This window comes from Benincasa hispida, chromosome 4 (assembly GCF_027475165.1).
Source record: "Benincasa hispida cultivar pf3 chromosome 4, pf3_genome.v1.1, whole genome shotgun sequence".
Taxonomy (NCBI): Eukaryota; Viridiplantae; Streptophyta; class Magnoliopsida; order Cucurbitales; family Cucurbitaceae; genus Benincasa; species Benincasa hispida.
This window is the reverse complement of record NC_143481.1, coordinates 11585915-11608496: the sequence shown is the minus strand read 5'-3', so window position 1 is coordinate 11608496 and position 22582 is coordinate 11585915. Positions and strand designations below refer to the sequence as shown.

The following is a 22582-nucleotide window of genomic DNA, read 5'->3' as shown; positions in this document are numbered from 1 at the left end:
ATTCGTGGAAATATTCTTCGTATTGAAATATTGATATAATTAAATTTATCATAACTTATCAATTTAATTTTTTAAGTTGATTGATGATTTAATTATATGATATCAAAGTAGAATATTCAAAAATCTAAATTGAAGATCAATCTTCTTTATAGATGAATTCTGTTTTACTTTTTTATTTGTCGAGCTAATTTTTAAGTTCTCTCGTATTCTTTTTCCTGTTGTACTGAAAAAAAACATATCAATTAATTACATCAAAATAGATTTTTCATGATACAAGAAGAAAATCAAATCTAGGTAGGAGAGAGGGGGAAAACAGTCATAAAAGTCAAATTTACACATTTTTATTTTCTAAAATTTTGTGATAGTTTTTTAGTTTTTTTAATGTCACCAATTAATGGCGACAAATAAAAATCACTAAAGAATGGCAGTTCTTCTAAGTCATTAAATAAATGAAAACGTTTTTAAGGGGGGAAAGGCATTAATTAGTGCCATGCATTCAAATCCTTGACAAGTGAGAGATGAAGTGTTAACGCATTGATATAATTAATTTTTTTAAAATCCATCCAACTTAAATTTTTGGTTGAATAGTGATTTGATATATAGGTCATATTATATTGAAAAAATATTTGATTTTGACGTTCCATATTCATCAAACTTTCAAGAAAATTCCCTTTCATTCATCCATCTCTACAACTATACACTAATCCAACTCTCTTTTCACTCCGTACCAAAAATATCTGCCTTTATAATATTATTTCTAACAAAATTAATTTTGCTCATATGTTGATTTATCTTCTTTGTCCATAATCTCTATATTTTATTTGTCATTTTTCATATAATAATTTTAAGAATTATATGCTTGAAATTGAGGAAAGAATTCTCATGTGTTTTGGTGATATATAAAATTTTGACAGAGTTGGTGATTTTACGTGTACGACAGTAAACCGTGGGGTTGATTTAAAATGATTTGGTAATATAATGAGTGAGAAATTAGAGTAATCCAGCTCGTGCACAACGAAGCCTAGTTAAGGGGGCAATATGATTAAGTATTTTTAGAGTTTTGTTAAGACTATTAATAATTATATGATTACAATCTTTTTAGGTTATGAATAATAATCCGAAGCAGCTGTAAAACAACATCATTATGGCAGCTTTGCAATAATTAATGATGCATGTTTTGTTTGACTAATTAAGTGTTTAAGAAAAAAAAAGGTAAAATTAAGATGATGAGTTTCCACTCTTTAATTTGCTAATCTTTTTGACTAATCAAACTCATTTCCACCCTAACTTTTTTCTCTCTTTAATTTAATCTCTTTTCTCTCTCTCTCTCTCTCTTGGATCTATCTATTTCTCTTTCTGTCTCTCACATCAAATCCATGGCTTCCTTGTTCTTTTTTTTTTTTTCCCATATTTTCCTTCTTTTTTTCTCCCTCTTAAGCACCTTTTTTTTTCTTTTTCTTTTTCTTTTTTCTATTTGAGATTCTTTGAATTTGGAAAAGCAAAGCATGTCAACAAAGTGAATCTTAACATAAATCCAAAAAAACAAAAGAAGAGAAAGGAAAGGAAGAAAGTTTCAAGAACTGTCTTCTATGACTATTTTTTTCGTTTTCTGTTCTAGGGTTGATATTGAAATGACATAGGATCCAAGAAAAATTAATTTTAATTCGAACTAATTTGATGTCTATTTTTATTTGGTATGATTTTCTTAATTAAAAAAAAATGTCAATGAGATGAAATTTTTATTTAATCTAAGTCATAGGTATACTTTTTGGGTATTCAATCTTAAACCTATAAAAAAGAAAACGAATCTAATTCATATTTAATTGTTTTGGATTATTATAGTCCGTTTGTTAATCGTTTGATTTTTTATTTTTGTTTTTTAAAATTAAGTATAGTTCATTCACATTTCTTACACTGATTTCTATCTTTGTTAAATACAATAGTTGAATTCTTAGTAAAATTTTAAAAATTAAAAAAAAAAAAACTTTTTGAAAGTTACTTTTTTTTAATTCTCGAAATTTAGCTTAGTTTTTTAAACTAGTGATGAAAAGTAAATTTTGGGGTTTTCTTAAATAATTTGCAAATATTTGATTTAAAAAACTATAATCAAAATAACTTGGTAAAACTTTGTGTGAGTGTATTATTAAAAAAACTTTTAATTTTAAGCTAAATTATGAAAATATTACTAAACTTTGTAATTTATTTCAAAGTATCTTTATTCCTTTAAAGATTGTAATATTATCATTGACCTTTCATATAAATGATTCAAAACTTCGTTTGTAATAGAAGTATGGTTAGAATGTTTGGACGAAAAGTCATCATTCTTTCAAACTTAAATTAAAATAATATCCTTGTCATCACCTCGATTAGTCCAATGTTTTAAAAGATTTATATTCCAAAAACAAATTTGAAGCATTATGAAATATTTCACTAATCTTGTAAAATTTGATGTTTTTTTTCTTAAAAAAAAGTAATATAGACAAAGTTGGAGGGTTTTTTGCTTTAATAATATAACCATAGTTTTTTAAGGTAAGAATAAATTTTATTCGTTCCAAAAATTGGCTAACATTTTCACCAACTTCTGAATCAATTTTACACAACTAAGAAAATAAAAAGTTGAGAAATGGCTCAATAGTTTATTGGTTTAGTAGCTAAGCTAGGTTTTGAATTTTGAATACCATAATATTTATTATTATTATTATTATTTTGTATTATATTGGCAAAGAGATAAAGCCATAGATAGCCATTGCTATCAGTTAAACCCTAAAGCCACCCAAAACTTTGTTTCAACTTGTCAATTTTCCTGGATTTGCGCCAACATTTTCTTGCCCACCAATCATATTTTTTAAAAAACAATAATTTCAACTCCATTCTTACACGTGTATACATCGCATTTAATAATAATAACAATAATCCTCTATTTTAATTATTATAATCTCAAATTTATTAAAGAAACAAAAAACACATCCACACCAAGACATGGATTAGCTTTTACTAAAAGGGATCTGCTCAATTAGCAAGTGGGATTTGAGCCAAAAGAGAAATAATAATAATAGTACTAAAAAAAACACTAAAATTTACACTAAATCAGACAGGCCCCTAACTAATTACCACTAAGAAGAAAGATCTTAAAATAATGACAGAAAGTGAGAGAGATGGGAATGTGTTGCATTCTCTCTTTGCCTTTTGAGAAAGCAAATTGTAATAAAGGAAGAGAAATTGCAATCCAAAGATTGAGCTGCACATTGGGGTCAAAACCAAAGCAAAAGCCCAGCCCTTTTCTTTACATTATTGGCCTAATATTTTGTACTTTGAAGAGAGTATTCATGAGAGATTGGCCTAATATTTTAATCATCCACTTTAAATTTCACTAACATCAAATCATTGAGAATTTAATCATTACTTCTACCCATCTTTTTTTTTTTTCTTTCATTACCACAAAAATCTTTCAATTTCCTTTTTTTTCTCCCTCTTGCTTTCATTGGCATATATAAGAGGAGCCAAAAGGTTCGGTTTGAAAAAAGATGGATTACAGACACAGAAATTGGGCCCCACTATTCCCATTTTTTAGTCCCCATTTTTCTCCCACTGACAACTTAGAAAGAAAAAAAAAAAAGGAAATAATAATAAAGGGATTGTAATCAAAATTCTATCTTCTCAAAACCCATCCCTTCTTTTCTTTTCTTTTTTTTTCCTTGTTTTCTTTTTTTTCTTGCCTCCTAGACATCATCATTCATATTTTTCTTGCTTTCTTTCTTTTCATTCACCTTCATGCAAAACCAAAATTTAAAAGAAACTAAATCCAAAAGTAATCAAGGGAAAGAAAAGGGGTTTTGTTTTTCTTAAGTGTCATTCCAAGTTGCAAAAACAGGCAAATGTGCCATGGAAATGGCTGCTGTTGGCCTCAGCTGCTGTGGGGATGGATACCACGCACCAACCCCAACCCCAACCCCACTCGTTGTACCGATTAGCTTCGACGCCATCAAGGGTGGGGGCTTTCCAAACGGCATTGACATATTCATCTTGTCGGGACTACCTTCTCTCGAGCTACTCAAACTCGTCACCAACGACGACGAATTTGAAAAATGAGTCACTTGTTTGCTCACACCATCTTCAATCCCATGAGTATTAGCATTCAATGACTCGATCCCAATTAAATCTTGCAATGCCATCGAAAACGAAGCATTTCGATAACCTCCCGGTACAGTCATGGACTTATTATGATGATGATCCAATGATTCAGCAACACAGTTCTGTTGTTGTTGATGGGATGGACTCTGATACAATGCCATCTTCCAATCATTAGCATTACCATTTGTGCCATTGTCGTCGGGATTGATTTCCATCCCAATCCCAATCCCCACATTGTTGTTTGCCACAACCGAGGAGTCATAAGGAACGACAGTCGTATCGTTGCTCGGTTCGACATCCTTGTTTCTTCTTGCAAGCTCGCCAGCCAGTAGAGTATTACTAGCCATGATTCTCTCTACATCATATCTGGAAATGTCAAAGTTGGTGACTGCATTTACACCGCGGAATTTGATTGCTGCAATGTCATAAGCCTCAGCCGCTTCCTCTTGCGTGCCTGACAAAATTTTTACATTTAATGACACACAACTTTTTCTTTTCAAAATCTTGCATTCATTCACAAGCATATACATACAAAGATTTTAGAATTTATAGACACTTCATGTTCCGACAACACATTAATTCCTAACATTTAATCACTCATAAAGTAATTTATAGCTCAAAAACATATCCCAAAAGAAAAAGAAAAAACTCACTAAATGTCCCAAGATAGAGATCTTTGTTTCCAGCAACTCTCCCAATCCTTGCTTGCCATCTTCCATGTTGGTGATGTCTGTTTAAGAAACAATTAATTACATTAACTAAAAGATTAAGCTTTGATTAAGAGTAAAAAAAACGATTATGTAGAGAGAGAAAGAAAGAACCTTGTGACTCCACGGAAAACTGAAGCGCCCCTTGAAAAGCCACTGCTTTTTCTGCAAAAAGGAAAAACCCAAAGGAATATACGATTACGAACAAAATCAGAAGCAGAGAGAGAAAATAAAGAAAAGTAAAAGGGGATGATGAGATGATGATGGTGATGATGAATAATAATAAAAAACCAAACTTGAAATTTTACCTTCTCAAGTGAGCAACATATTCTTGGCGGCTCATATTCTTCATTTCTTCAAGTTCAGTCTGATAATTTTCCAACTACCAAACAAGAAAACAGAATTAATCATATTTAAGTATTTATCTTCTTAATCACTAAGATGAAAAATTTTAAGGGTTTTTTTTTTTTCAAACAGATTTGAACCATACTGGAAAGTTTATATGGGTAGAGGGTCCCCAGTACTTGAGGGCAGCAAGATCGTAAGCTCTTGCAGCTTTTTCTTCCATATCATATCCCCCTTCAAATTTTAAATAATTAAGTTCATGTTTAGTGTAAGTTTAGCTATATAAAATAACATTTAAAATACACTGAACTTAAAAGAAAATAAAACGTACCAAGATACACTGTAATGATATAGTTGGATTGAAATGGCATTCCCATCAAGAATGGACCATGACATGAAACGTAAGAGAGTCAAACCAAAATGGAAGCCTTTGAAAAAAATTAAAAATTAAAAAATTTTCAAATGGGTTTTTTTATTATTATTACAAACCTTGTCTTCCTTTTCTGGTTTGCCCTTCTTTCTTGCAACTATTATCCCACAGATGAGCTTCATATCTCCCAGTCCATCTATGTCTATTAATATTTGGAAAAAAAACGATTAAAAAAACTTGAAATTCATTTATAAAGGGTTAAAAAGAAAACTAATAATGAAGTAATGAACCTGGTGACGCCACGATACTGGGAGGTTCTTTGGCCAAAAGTATCGATGGACTTGCGGTGAACGGGTTGTTTCTGGCAGAGTTTTCCGGGACCTCTTTTTTTAGTTTCCACGGCGGCGCCGTCGCCTCCAGTAGGGGAGATCTGGCCGGAAGCCGTAAATGAGCTTGATTGAGAACCTGGACTCATCGACAAACTCAACGACTGCAATTCCCCGCAGCTCATTCCTCCAATAGAAGCAGAGCCACCGCCACTACCGTCATTTACAAGAGCGCCGCCGCCGGCACCGCCAGTAATGTGCTGCTCCAGAGTATTATGGGTGGCGGAGTAGTGAGAACGAGAAACCCAGTTTCTAAGGCAAGGGATTTCGTCGTTCTCAGTGGGAAGAATATGGGGATCGCAAGTTCCAATTCCAATGGAAGATGGAACTAACCCAGAATAGTATTGATTGGAATTTTGAATTAAAATCTGTTGATTTTGTCTAATGGGTCTGTGGAGAAGGTCCAAAGAATGTTCCCTGTCGGATTCAGATTCAGCATTTTGATTGAAATAGCCTCCTCGACCCGCCATTGTTGCACCACCAAGAAAATCCTCAAGCTTCGGTGAAGAACTCGGTACCATCCCTTTCAGAACAAAAACCAACAGATTTCAGAAAACCCACGGACAAAAAAATAAAAAAAATTATTTAAGAAAAAAACAAAAAAGAAGAAGAAGAAGAATAATAACCTTCGGTTTGGGATCTTGAAAGGGCTTCCATAATACAGAGCGAGCCATCGGATTTGAGAGGCATTACAGAGAGGGAAGCGGCAGCAGAGTGATGGTGGAGAGAGGAATTATCAGGAATTCCATAAAAGATTTCAGTATTGCTGTTGTTGAAATGAGGAGACAAGTAGAAAGGATTTGAAGCAGAGTGAGAATGGTGTTGATTGTAAGGATGATGATCAGAAGAAGAAACCTCCATTTTCATATGAGGAGAAAGAGAGAATCCCAACCAACTATTATTGTTATTGTTATTATTATTACTATTATCATTCTCATTCATGGACTTCATCTTCTCTTCTTGTTCTATTTTCTTTCTTTTTCTAGCTGCAAGAACCGAAATTAATCATTGGGGACAAAACAAAACAACTAACTATTCATGATACAAACTACTTACAATTTTTTTTTTCTCCTACCCACCATTTTAATTAAATTTGTTCTCCAATATCTTTTTTATAAATGACAAATTTAAAAGAAGAATGAAGAAGAAGAAGAAGAAGAAGAAAGAGTGGAGTTGGGTAAAGAATAGAGAAGAAGAAGCAAAGGAGATGGTGTGTTTAAAACTTCAAAGAAAACAAAGAGAATGGAATATGAAGAAGGAAGGGGAAATGAGGAAATGTTGGGTAGCATCCCTGCACTCCATAGGGATCTGTGTATATTTTGAGAAAGACCACGTCTTTTACTTTTCCTTTCAACCCCACCCCCTTTCTTCTCTTTTAAACACCCAAAAAACTTGTTTTCTTAAAAAAAAAAAAAAAAAAAATTGAAAAAAATATCTATTTAGTCCTCGAGTTTTGAATCGTAGATACAAATAATCAATACAAGTACCATGTTAGTCGAATTATACTTATATTGGCCATTTACTAAAAAATATTATTCAATGGTGTCCTTATTTCGTGATAAGAGTAATACCTGGTTGTTAGCTAAATTGTAGCTTCTCTTTTCTATTGCCTCAAATTTGGAAATGTTGCTGTAACTCAACTGTAATCAAATATTACTCTCATAATAATTGTATTGGATGTGAATTTTAAAAATTGTATATGTTACAACAAAAACAAGCTATAGAAGAAAAGAGCCAAACAATAATAAGTCACCACACCAACAAAAGTGTAACTCAACTAACATAGTGTTCGTACTATTAACCTTGAGGTCAGATGTTCGATTCCCCCACTTCACATATACTGAATATATTTACAAATATGGAGAATAATTGTTTAATTGTTTTGACGACTAACTTCATAGGACAACTCATTTAACTCACTTCTTTATGTACTACTAAGCCAATCTAAAAAAATCTAAGTATTTCATTAGTGTCTAAAATCAAGATATATTTAAAATGGTTAGTCATATTGTAGGGTTTGAGTGAGCTTTGTTGATTTTTCTAGCCTACTTTTTTTTTTTTTTTTTGTCCTTTTTTCTTGTTAATATGATTAGGTTACCTTAACCACAAAACTCAGAATGTAATAATGAATATGATTATTATTATTATTATTATTATTATTATTATTATTATTATTATTATTATTATTAATAAGAGATAGATTAGAATAACAACAACAAAACACACAAAAACTGAGAATACAATTTGGATTAGATTTGAAGGGCAGAACATATCTGCCCACACCCCCCATCCAGTCTCTTCATACAGTACAACCACTCTGCAGCTCACACAGAAAAGGATCTTAATTAATTTATAAAATACTCATTAAATTCAATTTAAACAAATAAAGCCAAAATGGTAATCCCATTTTTCCTTACTGCCTGCCTGTGACTGTAACATGGTCACAGCCACATTTCCCACCGTTGGTTTATGGTTTCTTTTATATGTGTGTGGTGGTCACCAAGCCTGGCTGAGGCTGACTTTGTTATGCTGTCACCTGTGGAATATAAATGAAAAAGTAAAATTAATTTCTTTTTTTTTTCTTTATTTATTTATCTGGACTAAAAACATGGACTAAATAATACCCAACATGGAAAAAGATGTAATGTTTTCATCTATTGCCTTTTGACTATTTATTCAACCCAATGCACCAACCATTTTCGTCTTCTTTATTATAAAAATCTGGATAATATTTTCTTTCGCATTATTTAATTCAATTTTTTTACTGGTCCACAACCAAATAGTTGAGTTTATTCTAGGAGTGTAAGTCCAACTTTAACTACACCAATACAAGATAATTGAATCCACTCCGTCCATTAATTTCACATTATTTTTCTTTAGTCTGGTAACGAAATAAAAAGAAGAGACGTCATTTTGCCGACATGCATTGTCTAAATTTTCATAAACGTTAAAAATTGGAAAAAGAAAAATCTGAGAGGATAATTGATATTTAGATGTTTCATTTCCTAATTAGTAGAATTAACCAAAAGATGCATAAATACAGACAACAACGAAGAAGAAAGTTGATGTCTTTCCCAAAAAAAAAATGAATTTACTGAAATACTAATTAATTTTCAATCGAAATTATCCAAATGAGAGTTTTTCTCTTTGGAAAGGAATGAGAATTTTTCCTTTTTGGTCAGCCTATTGGACTAACTAAAAAAACTATTTGATTTTTATCTTCAATTGGATCTATGATCGAGTTGGGTAAATATAGAACACATTAACCTATCAATGAGCAATTATTCAAAAACTAGGCTATCACAGTATAATTGACAATTTTGTATTGTTGTAACTATGAGGAAAAACAATAAAAATACTTTGAATTTATCATTGAAGAATCATACGTTGAACTGATCAATTATTATATTGTAGAAGGATCATTACCTTGAGAATGTTTACTTTTTTTTTTCAGATCCACGAATGAGGATAACAAATGATAATAAGATCTACAACCATAAATTTTTTTGTAAAAAAAAAATAAAAATAAAAGTTTGTTTCTTTTTTTACGTGCAAACAAGATTACTTGAACTCGTCTGCCTGACTAGATAAACAAACAAAGAAACAAGTGTATGGGGAGAGATTTTAATACCAATGTGAAAATGCTTATAGGGATTTATTTCTTAACCCTAATTCGTAAATCTATCTTATTTTTTTAAAAAAAATAAATAAACTCTTGTATGTCATATTTTTTATCTAGGGAAAATAAGTACGTGAGTAAATTTTGTACTAAAATCTATACCAATGTAGTTAAAGAACATGTTATATTTGATTCAATCATAAAAAAAAAATAAAAAAAAAATAAACACATCATCCAAATTCATACCAACTAATTTAAACAAGAAAATTTTAAAATTTTAAAAACCACATAATTAATCCCATGACATAAACGATTCATATAAAACTAACAAATACACTATTTCCAAATAAAAAATTAGCGAAACAGAACTAAATAACAACAATTATTAATTATTGTTTTGTTGGATTTAGAATTTCACAGCTTGGAGATAAAATATATGGAATAAAAATAATTGACTAAAAGCATACACAAACGGGACAGTTGTTTCGAAATAAAACCCCCAATAATTGATTCTGTATATACCACCACTTTTCACTTTTTTTTTTTTTTTTGGATAAAAGCGAATGCATTTACTTTAAATGGAATATTCAGAAATAAAATAGAATTTAAAAAAGCTGTTCGTTTCAGGTTCTAAGTTTGATAAATTCCAATCTTACATGGCATTAAAGAAAAGACGATTAAAAAAAAAAAGAAGAAGAAGAAAACGAAGGAAAGAGATTTTTGGTATTTGAGTCTGTAAAAGCCATTATTTTAGTGAAATGAGATAAAATAAAATAAATAAAAAAATGGAGCTGAAGAGAACAGAAACTCCCTTTGCTTTTTTGTAAGCATATTGGGTGTGGTAGTCAACACCTGTTTCTGAGACAAAAAGAGGAAAATGGGTCCTCCAACCATACTCCAAAGTTGAAATATTCCTAATATGATGAGGAAAATGGCCCCCAAAACAAACTCTCTTTTTTCCTCTATTCTTTTATTCCCTTCCCATATACTTTCCCTTTTCATTTAAATTTGCTTATTTGATAATTATTTTGTTTTTTTTTTTTTTCCGTCGAGAGTCGTTTACGTAAGATTCAAAAGCTATAAGCGATCTAAACCCAAAAGAATAGAAAGGAAGAAAGGGTGGGTATACATAATACCAATCTGAAAATAATCTAGTTGCGCTTAGTCGACATCCCGTGGCCGACATTATTAGAATTGTACATAATCATAGACGATTATAAAAAAAACATGCATTTTAAATAGCCTCATTTGATGACTCCAAAGTGAAAAAGTAAGTAATCTCCAAATAAAAGTTATAACCTTACTTATGGAAAATTGTCAAAAATAGCACGTTGAAGTTTTCATCTTACAAAACTAGCACCATGTTTTTAAAAACTTGTTCGAATAATTTTTCTCGATCCATCTCGAGCGAAATCGAACACCGAGATATAGTCTAAAAATTAACTTTTTCTATCATATCAGTAGATGAAATACCGAGATTCTACTGATTTTTCCAAATATTATGTAATCTACCCAAATCTTATATATTTTTAAATTTTCTCTGAATTCGTTATCTTTACCAATTTCTTACGTAATTTTTCCAAATATCTTTACCAATTTCTTACTGATTTTTCCAAATATCTTTACCAACACAATATCATATTCAATTCTTATGTAATTTTTCAAAACTTTAGAACAATTTCTATTTCTATATTTATATGCGTTTCTAAATTTTCAAATGAATTTACCAATTAGATTTTTTTTTTGCCGATAGATGATTGCATTTTGATTTCTAAATTTGAGAAATATTAAATTTTGCAAAAAAAAAAAAATTAGGTTAGATAGGAAAATATATAAAATATCAATGTTAATCTACCCAAGAATTCACGGATCTTAGTGTTAATATGCCCGAGATGTACTAAGAAAGGTTAGGGGCCAAAACAATCGATAAGTTAGAAAAAGTTAATTTTTTAGCTAAATCTCGGTGGTTGATCTCACCCGATATTGATCGAGAAAAACTATTTGAACGAATTTTTAAAAAAAATGTACTACTTTTGTAAGATAAAAACTCCAACGTGCTATTTTTGACAATTTTTTCTTACTTCTTGTGTGCTTAGTTGAATTATACACCCGTTGTACTAACTTAGACATCAAGTTTGGTAGCTCGACATCATGTTGGTGCGAGGATCTTCTAGGCAAGGCAGCTTAGAAAGCGAGATCGGACCAAGAGAAGCGGACCAAGGTAAAGCCCACAAGAGATATGTGATGATGACGAACACATGCGAGATCCGAGCGCCAACCATTTTCTATTTTAAAAATGTAAACTGTTTTTTCTCAATTTCTTGTCCTACTTTCATCCCTTAAAAAAAAAAAAAAAAAAAAAAAAAAAGAAAGAAACATTTGTAGTCATATTAAAAAAAGAAGTTTTTGGCAACTATTTTTTAAAATTTTTAAAACTTAGCGTAATGTTTATAAGTTCGATTTTTTTAAAAAACAAAATAAATAATTATCCAATGAAGTTTTTTTCTTTCCTTTTTTTTTTCTAAAAGATATCTAGCATTTATTATTAAATTTTCGTAAACTATTTTACCAAAATTCATATTTGATCTTAAAATTCGATAACAATGACAAACCTTTTACCTATAAGTATTATATGATATTGTTTACTCATAAGGCATAAATCTCTGTCTTTGCTTCAAAACCAGCCATATTAAATGTCAATAAAATTAAGGTTAGGATTTGTGGGGTGTTTTTCCCGGTTGTTTCATATATTCCTTCTTTTGTTAAGTGGTCAAAATCTCTTTTACTTTGCTGTCTGCTTTTATGTTGCGAATGATAGGGACAATGTAATAAAATTTTACTGATTTTTCTACACCTTTTCTTTCTTTCTTTCTTTCTTTCTTTCACTCCTTTATATTATATCTTTTATTTTTTTATATGTTTTTTTTCTGTGTTTTTCTGCTGTCCACCAACTCTGTTTAAGGTTCTTTTCTGAGTGGGAATTTTAATTTTGCATGCAAATATAACCTAATGCGTCAAGTTCTGATGGACACAAAATTCAAATCATAATTATTTAGTTTTTTTTAATTTTTGAATCCCTTGGGGAATTTTGATTTTATTTTATTTATTTATTTTTCAAAAATTTTTAGTTCAACAACAAATGAATTAGGACCCTCGTAATATTATAGTATTACGTCGTTTTACTTTCAAATGAACGAGTAATGTAAGGCCTCATCACAACGGGTTTTTATTGGGTGTTTGGGCAAAACACTTTGACTACTGTCATTTCTCTCCCTTTCTTGCTTTTTTTTTTTTTTTTTTTTTTTTTTAATAATATTATTATTTATTATAATTTTGGAAAATATATTCCCTTTCATTTTCATCAACCTTTTGAGTGAGAAACAAAATGTGACAATAGTTGGTGGGTGCTCTCCCTTCTTTGCTCCCTTTTTCTTTTGCTTCTTTGTCTGCTTTTGATGATTTTTCAAACCTCACACTTATCTCTTCCCTCATTTCTTTCCTTTCCATTTTTCAAATATTTCAGCCTTAAATTAATCACTCATTATTCCATATTTTTATCTTTTTTGCATATATTTCTTTTTAACATGTGAAATATTAATTGAAAACCAAATGTTGATCCAACTATTTCTAAAATTACCACTACACCTTAAAGCTTCACACGAATAGATTTTAAGTATAACTTTTTTATACATATTCAACACCTTTTTATTTTTATATTATATAAATAATTAGTAACATGTTCTCTACGTTCCTTGATTTTTTTTTTTAAAAAAATTATATTCTTTGCCCTTTTTATTAATATCCATACAAAAAAAAAATTGTTTTCCTTGGGCCCAGAAATCAGAACACAGTTTCATGCATACAGCGAAATAATCGACATAATTCAAATTGCAAAAGAGCTGGAAATTAAACATTTCAAAATAATTCATGAAAATAGACAATTTTTTTATGAAGTACGTCGTGAAATATATATGATCACCCCACCGCCCCGCCCACCCCCCCAAAAAAAAAAAAATATTATTATCATTGCTTTTTAGCTCTAATTAATTAAAGGCTTAAAGCTCAATTATAAAAGTTTATAAAAAATGGAAACTTTTTTTTTTTTGTAGTACAACATTATGAGAAGGTATGGAGATTTAACTTTCCATTTAAAAAATAGAAGTACAGCTTAAGTTGAGATATGTTTTATTATCTTATTTAATATGGAGAGATGTATATTGAGAAAATAAAAAGAACTTTCCTAGGTTATTATAGTTGGATTATAATAATTTATATTTGGGGTGTAGATTATTTTATTTTGGATTATAATAGTTTATAAACTATTTTAGTTTGATAAGTGAATAGTAAAAACTATATAAAAAAAATAATGTAAAATAATAAAAGCTATAATAAATAATAAATACTGTACTACATGGGGATTTTGAAATAGAATTGACTGTAGTTAATTAGAAAATGCAAAACAGTATTTATTGTAGAAAGAGCTGATTATTATAGTTTTAGAATAATTCTTGTCCCAAACACACTTAAAATCTAAGAGAGATGATCAAAATAATTATATTGAAATCAAATAGTGGCCTAACAACGTAGCAAGTCACAAAATAGTATATGGATAGATTAGGGACACATGTGATGCTTTGAAAAATTATAATAAAAATATAATTTGATTTTTTTTAAATAAATATAACTTTTCAGGTTATAAATTCATTCCAAAATAAACCATGTATGAGTTAATACATAATAAACTATAAAACATGTTCATAAATTAATTTATTTGGTTGAAATACAAGTTGCTTCTAGACTCTTGTCCCAAAATTAGTTTATAACTAAATATTATAGGAAGATTAAAATACTATTTCGGTCTCTATATTTTAGAGTTTGTTCAATTTTAGTCATTGTACTTATAATAAATCTTTAATTTACTCTATAAAAGCTAATTTTTATAGGAATGGTTAAATGCTAACGATTATTCTGGATAAGAAAATATAATATGTAAATATGTCTTCAAAATTTATAGTAAAAGCACTTAATAGGTAATAAAAAAAAAGTTGTTGAAATAATCAACAAACAAAAAAAGTCAGTAACAAGGACTAAATTTAATATTTATTATAAGTATAAGAATTAAAATTAGACATTTAAGGCCATGTTTACACCAATTAAAAGGTAATCTATCAATGGTAATGTAAAAAGTAGACCCTAATTGATTTTGTTGTTGTTTATCTGTTTTTCAGTAATTGTATTGAGATGTGAGACCCACCTTGAACTTGCAATCAAATTGTGTAATTAAATTGATGAATGAAATGTGTTCAATTTGATTTAAAGGAATCGTGAGGTCCATAACGAAAGCGAGATCGGTCCCAAATTTTATTTTCACATAAATCAAAATTTACAGTACATAAATTATACATCAAAACAAAAATTACAGTATGCATTTGATAGAAGAAATTATGGAAAAGGAAAATTTTACCCTTGAAGAAAAAAAAAAAAAAAACTTCACGAAAATCCTTCGTCTTCACGAATCTTCATAAAAAAAATAAAGAACACCACCACAAGTAAGACTTTTGTATTCTTTGTAGGGGATGGGAATTCTCAGGAGGTGTGGGTTCTGAGTTTTGGGAGAGGGAGAATATTGAGAAGAGAATCTTTCAGGGAGATTAAGCAATAGAATTCACAGAGATCGTCTCTGTGAAGAAGATGAAATGGATTGATAAAAATTGATCTCTCACTAGCACAATTAATAGAGAGAAAAGGGATAGGGAGTTACAACTCCCTCCTAAAAATAATTTTCAAAAAATAATTTAATTTTAATAAAATGTTATATATATATATATAAAGTAACATAACTTATAGTTCTTATATTGTATCAAATAAAATATAACTTATAGTTTTATTTCTCTCAATAATGCATGATATTTAATATAAATCATATTTATACTAAATTTAATTATATGAATCTCATCCATATAATTAGTATTTGAATCAAATTCAAACATTTAATTCCCCTTGTAATAAACTATATATCATAATGAATCAAATACCTTATATTAATTATATCACATATATTTAATTTAATTTAATTATATCATATATAGTTAATTCCCTCAATTAATTTGAAAAATTCAAATTAACCAAAAATTCATTCTAAAAAATCCATGTTTAGCTACAAATGGAACCTTATAGACCTATAGATTGAAGCTCCAACGATACTTGAATAATTAATTAAACTTTTTTAATTAAATTATTCAACATTCAGTAACTGTCGGTCATTCCACTAAAGACTGACAGCTGCACTCTTCACGCTATATATATATATATATATATATATATATATATATATATATATATATATACATATATATATCCATTGGATATAACCAATCAACAATGCAATGACCCTTCACAATTGCTCGTAAGTGCAATTGGGTTGAAATTACCGTTTTGCCCCTATAGTTACATCTAACTCCGTAAGTACCATTGATCCCTCTATTGAACAATAAGTCATAGTTCAATTATGACCAAACCCCTCTTGGATCAAGAGAGGATGCGACGCCACATTGTTCAAGCCCCGGAATCAGTTTTTAAGAGAACAATTTATCTATTTACCCCGGCATCATGGAATGAGTGAATACCATCTTGTGTACCTATGTTCCCAGCTCCCCAATCAGATGAATCCTCAAAATGGTAGGCTTGTTGAGTCAACAATCTGACCACTCCCACCCATACAAATCAAAGGATCGTCTTCATAGGTAGGAGTTCACAACTCACTCAGGATTCAGGTCATGTCATCTATGGTCATTCTGGTGAAATGTAAGTCTCTATTATTAACGGCATTATATAATGAGACTATTCATTTCATGGTCCGGTCTACAAACTCCTTTATATAGAATACCCTCGCTCACATGTCTCTACATGAATGATCATGATCAGATCATTTGTAGTACTTTACAACAATTTTAACATCTACAAAATGAGTCATATTCGTAGTGTCACAAGGATAAGGTACCTAGTATTATTCATCTACTACATACCATTTAGGTTATCACTTAAACATGATCCACTTGTATGTCTCTACATACATGTTTAAGCTACAAAAGATAACCTTGAATTTTAGTTTATTGGTTTGTGGGTTAATGCTACTAAATTTTGAATAAAATATCTCATAGTTTATTAAATAAATAAAATTGTTTGTACATTACAATTACAAACTATAGGATCCACAAGATTTAGGACATCAACCCCAACAATCTTCCACTTGTCTTAAAGCTAGTGGGGTGTACAATATAAAAGTCGTACTAATATAAAAGTACACACAATAACGATAAACTAGGCATGATACACGCCTAGTACAAAATCTCCCACTTGCCCAAGAATAAATGTGGCCTGCCCCGTAGACCTATACTCTGCAGATGACCCTCAAACACCTTACCCGTGAGGGCCTTTATAAATAGATTAGCAACGTTGTGCTCCGAAACTACTTGCTTGACGATCACGTCCCCTTAATGCACAATCTCCCAAATGAGATGATACTTCCACTCTATGTGCTTTTCGCGCTTGTGACTCCTAGACTCTCGGGAATTAGCCACAGCAGTAGTATTATCACAATAAATGGTGATGAGCTTAGACATGTCGAAAACCACTTCCAGATCAGTTAAGAATTTCCTGAGTCATACAACTTCCTTAGTAGCTTCATAAGCCACTACGTACTCAGCCTCTATGTGGATTTCCTAGAATCCTTATCAGTTCGGAGATCAAAGTTCGTGTATCCTGTAAACATCAAATCCTTAAAACCTACACAAGCATGTAATCCATCATTCTCCAAAGACATTTGAGGATGTTCTTAATGGCGGTCCAATGATCAAATCCTATATTAGACTGATATCTACTAACTATCCTCACTGCAAAGCAGATGTTGGGTATAGTACATGACATCGTATACATCAGGCTACCAACAGTCGATGTATAAGGGATCCGTCTCATTTCCTCAACCTCTTAAGGTGTCTTAGGACACTATTTCCTTAGACAAAATAACTTAGTGCTAGAAAGAGAGTAAAGCCCTCTTGGAGTTCTGCATCGAAAACTTGACAAGCATCTTGTCAATGTACGATGCCTGAGACAAGACTAGCATTTTGTTCTTTCTGTTTCTAAAGATATGAATGCCCAGAACAAACTGCACCTCTCCTAGATCTTTCATTTGGAATTGGGTCGCTAGCCAATTCTTAATTTCAATCAGCAAACCTATGTCATTCCAAATGAGTAGGATATCGTCTACATACAACACAAGAAAAGCCACTAAACTATTGATGATTTTCTTGTAAACACAAGGCTCATCAACATTCTGATCAAAGCCATGAGATTTAATCACAGAATCAAATCTTATATTCCAAGTGAATGAGCCATTGAAGGTCCTTGAGTGAAAACGGAATCAGACCCAAATCCCAAAATTTGTAGAATGTTCAATTTACAGAGAATAAACAGAATGTTATGCAATTTAATTTATTTTGCAACATGCAAAGAGAATGGACACCACCACGGAAGAAACCTCTGTATTCTCTAGACGAGAATCCAGGAGCGTGTGGGCTCTAGCTATTTTAGAAGAGAGATTTTTAGAGAGAAGAGAGAAAATGATGCGATTTAGATTTTCTCAAAACATTTCTGTGAATCTGTGTTGTTTCTGTGAAACACGCCAAGAAGAAGAAACCCCTCTTTTCTACCCCACTATCACGTATTAGAGAGAAAAGAGGAAGAGGGTGTTGACTCTCCCCCAAAAAGGATTTTTAAAAATTAAATTAAATTATTTTTAATAAATCAATGTAATATATAACCATATAGTTTCTATAATGTATCAAATACAATATAACCTTCAATTCTCTCTCACCAATGGTTTTTAATATAAATCACATTTATATTAAATTTAATTATATGAATCCAATCCACATGATTAATATTTGAATCATATTCAAATATTTATTTCCTCTCAAATAAACTTTATATTATAATGTATCAAATACATTATAGTAATTATATCATATATAATTGATTAAATTAATTATATCACATATAACTAACTCCCTCAATTAATTTGAACAATTCAAATTAATCCAAAAATTGATTCTCGTTAATTCTCATTGAGTTATAGATGGGATATAACGACCCGAGTTCATGAGGGGTACATGAATGAACCGGTATCACATCCGAACGAGAGAGATCCTAAGGACATGAAAGTATGGTTAAAAAAGGCTTAAAAGAATTGAAAGTTACTACCTATACCAACAAGGTGCACCTTCCTTTTCGGTGGCTCAATCATAAGAACTCCAAAGTTAAGCGTGCTTAGCTTGGAAGTGAATACTTAATTAAACTCCTTTAATTAAATTATTCACCAAATAACTAGTCAATAGTACAATGACCCTTCACAAATTTCTCGTAAGTACAGCTGGTCCAAAATTATCGTTATGAATAACATTATCTTATAACCAGTCAGCAATCTTATGTTGGGTGAAATGTAAGTCTCTGTTATGAACAACATTATCTAATGAGACTAGCAGGTCATTTTTGTACAACTCATTCAGGGTTCAGGATTCAGGCTATTCTTATACAAACTCCTTTATATAGAATATCCACGCTTACATGTTTCTACATAAATCATTAGGATCAGATCATTTGTAGTACTTTACAATAATTGTAACATCTACAAAGCGGGCCATACTCATAGCGTCATCAGGATAAGGTATCCAACCTTATCCATCTACTATAGACCATATAGGTTATCACTTAAACGTGATCCACTTGTATGTCTCTACATACATGTTTAAGCTACAAAAGATAACCTTTGATCTTAGTTTATTGGTTTGTGGGTTTATGCTACTAAATGTCAAATAAAACATATCATATTTTATTAAATAAATAAAATATTTATACAATACAATTACAAACTATAGGACCCTATGAGATTTAATGTAAACTCCAAACCCTAACTTTCCCACTTAAGTGTAAGTTAATATTAAATATATAGGGAAAAAGTTTGAGAATAAATGGAAAAGGAGGAAACTGTTCTAAGTGTTGAGATTGTAGCTCTCAGGTAGTATTGCCATTTAGGTATTAGGTGAGAAAATTTGGCTAAGTGTGAAAGCTAGAACAACCCATGCGATGGAAGCCATGCGTTGAAGGTTGATGAGGTGTGCAACAACCAAGTTTCATGGAGGTTAATTAAGAGATTGAGAGGCGTAAGGCATGGTATGAACGACCAAGTGTAGTCGAGTTGTTGCCATGCATTAGCATGGGCAATGTGCCAACCAAAGCCATGTGAGGTTAGAGGAGAGTGGCATAACAAGATGCCTAAGCATTAGGGTTGTTGAATGCATTGGTTGAGAAGGCGTTGGCGCATGAGATGAAAGGAAGTGATTGTAAGTGTCAAGGAGAAGGCCATGCGTTGAACATGAGTTATGCGTTAACCAAGTCTCGAGTTGAGGTAGGTGGATAAGGACGCGCGTGCATGGGCAAGGATGCCTTAACCAATGTGGATTGTGCATGCATTGGCGTACGACGACCGGGCAAGGATAAGCGTGAAGTAGGGCCATGCACTAATCTTGAGACTAAGCATTGGGCACAAAAGGGGCATTGATGCATACGATGGCTGAGTGATGTAAGCGTCCAAGTGATGCTATTCATTGGTGATTGGAGGAAGCTCTCAGCTTAATCATCAATTTTGGTGGCCAGCTGTTGAGATTAGAAAGTCTAATTTTACCTAGTGGGATAGGTGGTAAATTAAGCTTGATTATGGCCATGCAGCTGTTAGTATAAAATGAAGGTTTTAGTTTAAAGGGTTGGTTTGGGCAATTCTCTCATGCTAAAGGGGTGATTTCAGACCTACATGAAAGTGAAGAGCGTAGTTGAAGCTCTAGAGCTGCTGGGAAGAAATTCTTAAGAGTTTAAGTTGATTTCGAAGTTTTCCTCAAAAAGGTCGGGCTCTCAGGTGAATTTAGGCCAGAGGTGAAGATTGACGATTTTTGAACAGACCAAGAGGAATCTAGCGCTTAAATTTTAAGGTAAGCAAGTTAAGACATTTCATAAGTTTGTAGAAAGAAATTTCCCGAATAGTGTCTGAAAAAATAAGTAAAATTAGCGTGAAATTGAAACATGGATTTTAGTTTGAATAAGTAGGCAGCTACTTGGGATGAGCAAGCAAGTAGTTTGAACGGCGAGACGATGAGGCTGGTGGACGTGCTCGCGAAGGGCTAAGTTGTGTGCAAGTGATGCACTAGGTTGGTTGATGCAAGGCATTATGTAGGTCAGGGTGCTCGATTGTGCACGAGAGGAGGCATGGGTGTACGTGCAAGGCATGAGGCATGCGATGGGTGCATATATGGTCTTGTGGCCGCACGGGACGAGTGTATGAGGCATGTGATGGGTGCATATATGGTCTTGTGGCTGCACGGGACGAGTGTATGAGGCATGCAATGGGTGCATGGTTGGTCTCTTGGCCGCATAGTCTAGCAACATCACCCAAGGTATTTCTCTAAGTGTTGGTTGCATGATGTGTGCGTTGAGATGGGAAGTTGTTGTTCTAAGTTGATGTTAAACTTGTTAAAGGGAGTTAGGCTCATGAAGGAGCTAGTGATATTAACCAAAGTTTTTTGTCAACTTCATAAGACAAACGGCATAGGAGAAGCTTACCAACCTCAAGGAGGATGCCCAAGGTTGTGAATGACAAACTAAGTGTTTTCTAAATGTTTAGTAAACGCATGATTTATCCAAAAGACTAGTTTTCATGTCAGCTTTTATGTAAAGTATGTTAAAATGATAGTTTAACGCATGTATAGTTTAAAGATTTTTATAAAAGCATGTTTTAAGTATTTATATACTTTATGTTATAAGGAAAGTGTTAGTAAGTGATGATTATGCAACGAAGAGGTTTAAGCATACGATTATGTTATTTATGCTTTCCAAATATGTTTATGTTTCAATGAGTAAGTTTAATGACGAGTATGATGAACCCGATATCGGAGGACTATGAGAAGGTATCTAGGATAGATGTTAAATGTTGAACCGATACTGAAGGACTATGAGAAGATATCTAGCTTAGGATGAAAAAATCGATGTCGAAGGACTATGAGAAGGCATCTGTCCCTGACACCAAGGTATGACGGTATTCAGGGTTGTACCAAACTGACGTAAGTAAGGCGACGTAGGTAAAGTTAACGTAAGTAGAGTTAACTTTGGTAGTGTTGAGATTACTCCATACCAACTAAGGATAGAGATCGAGGGATTTAGCAAAAGGGTTCTCTCTCAACTAAGGATTATGATGACTTATGCTTTCAGTTAAGCTATGTTTTAAAAAATTTGAAGTATGAGTTTGCTTGGCAGTTTACAGTTTTTAGCATGATGATTATATTGTATTAGTACCGTTGGAGCTTCAAGCTACAAGTCCATAAGGTCCCCTTGGTAGCTCAATAGATTCAGTTGAGGATTAGTTCTTGGTGTTGATTTGAAATGTTCAAATTGACAAGAGGTAATTCGATTATATATGAAATGATCAGTGTGGTGTATGAGATACATCTAGTGGAGGATTAATGTAAATGAGATTTACATTAAGTGCCATGAAATAGAAAAAGAGCTATGGTTTGTATGTTTCATGAGATGAAATATTAAAACTATAGGTTATAAATATAGTATGGTAACTTAGTTATCATTTATATTTATAATAATATTAATTATTGGATATTTATCTCTTTTTCTCTAATAACCAATTGAGTGGGAGGTTATTGGTGGTTTCATGGTAACCGTGAGATAAAAGGAAAATTGTTTTCCTAATTTTAGGAATGTTGTTTTTTGTGAATTTAAGATTTTCTCTCTCGGGAATATTCTCACGGAAGTTGTCAAGTAAATAGGATTTACTAAGCGACAAATTGGATAAGGTAAACGATCGTGGAGTGTTAGTAGGCGATAGACACTTAGCTACGCGATGAGTTAAACGATCGCATAGCTTTTGCTAGACGATCGCTTAGATTTTTCTAAACGATTGGGCATCGAC

The 22582-nt window shown here is 31.6% G+C and overlaps 1 protein-coding gene across 1 annotated transcript; it reads right to left on the bottom strand.

Moving 5' to 3' along the window:
* Positions 1–3384: 3384 nt before the first annotated feature.
* LOC120075017 (AP2-like ethylene-responsive transcription factor ANT) lies at positions 3385–7299 on the bottom strand. Its single transcript, XM_039028154.2, has 9 exons — positions 6566–7299; positions 5844–6462; positions 5673–5755; positions 5515–5523; positions 5329–5417; positions 5147–5220; positions 4953–5003; positions 4785–4861; positions 3385–4585 (listed from the first exon to the last, which is right to left on the bottom strand). Exons 1-9 carry the CDS (start codon positions 6888–6890, stop codon positions 3843–3845), a joined length of 2070 nt encoding a protein of 689 aa, XP_038884082.1. The 5' UTR covers positions 6891–7299; the 3' UTR covers positions 3385–3842.
* Between the last annotated feature and the right edge of the window lie 15283 nt (positions 7300–22582).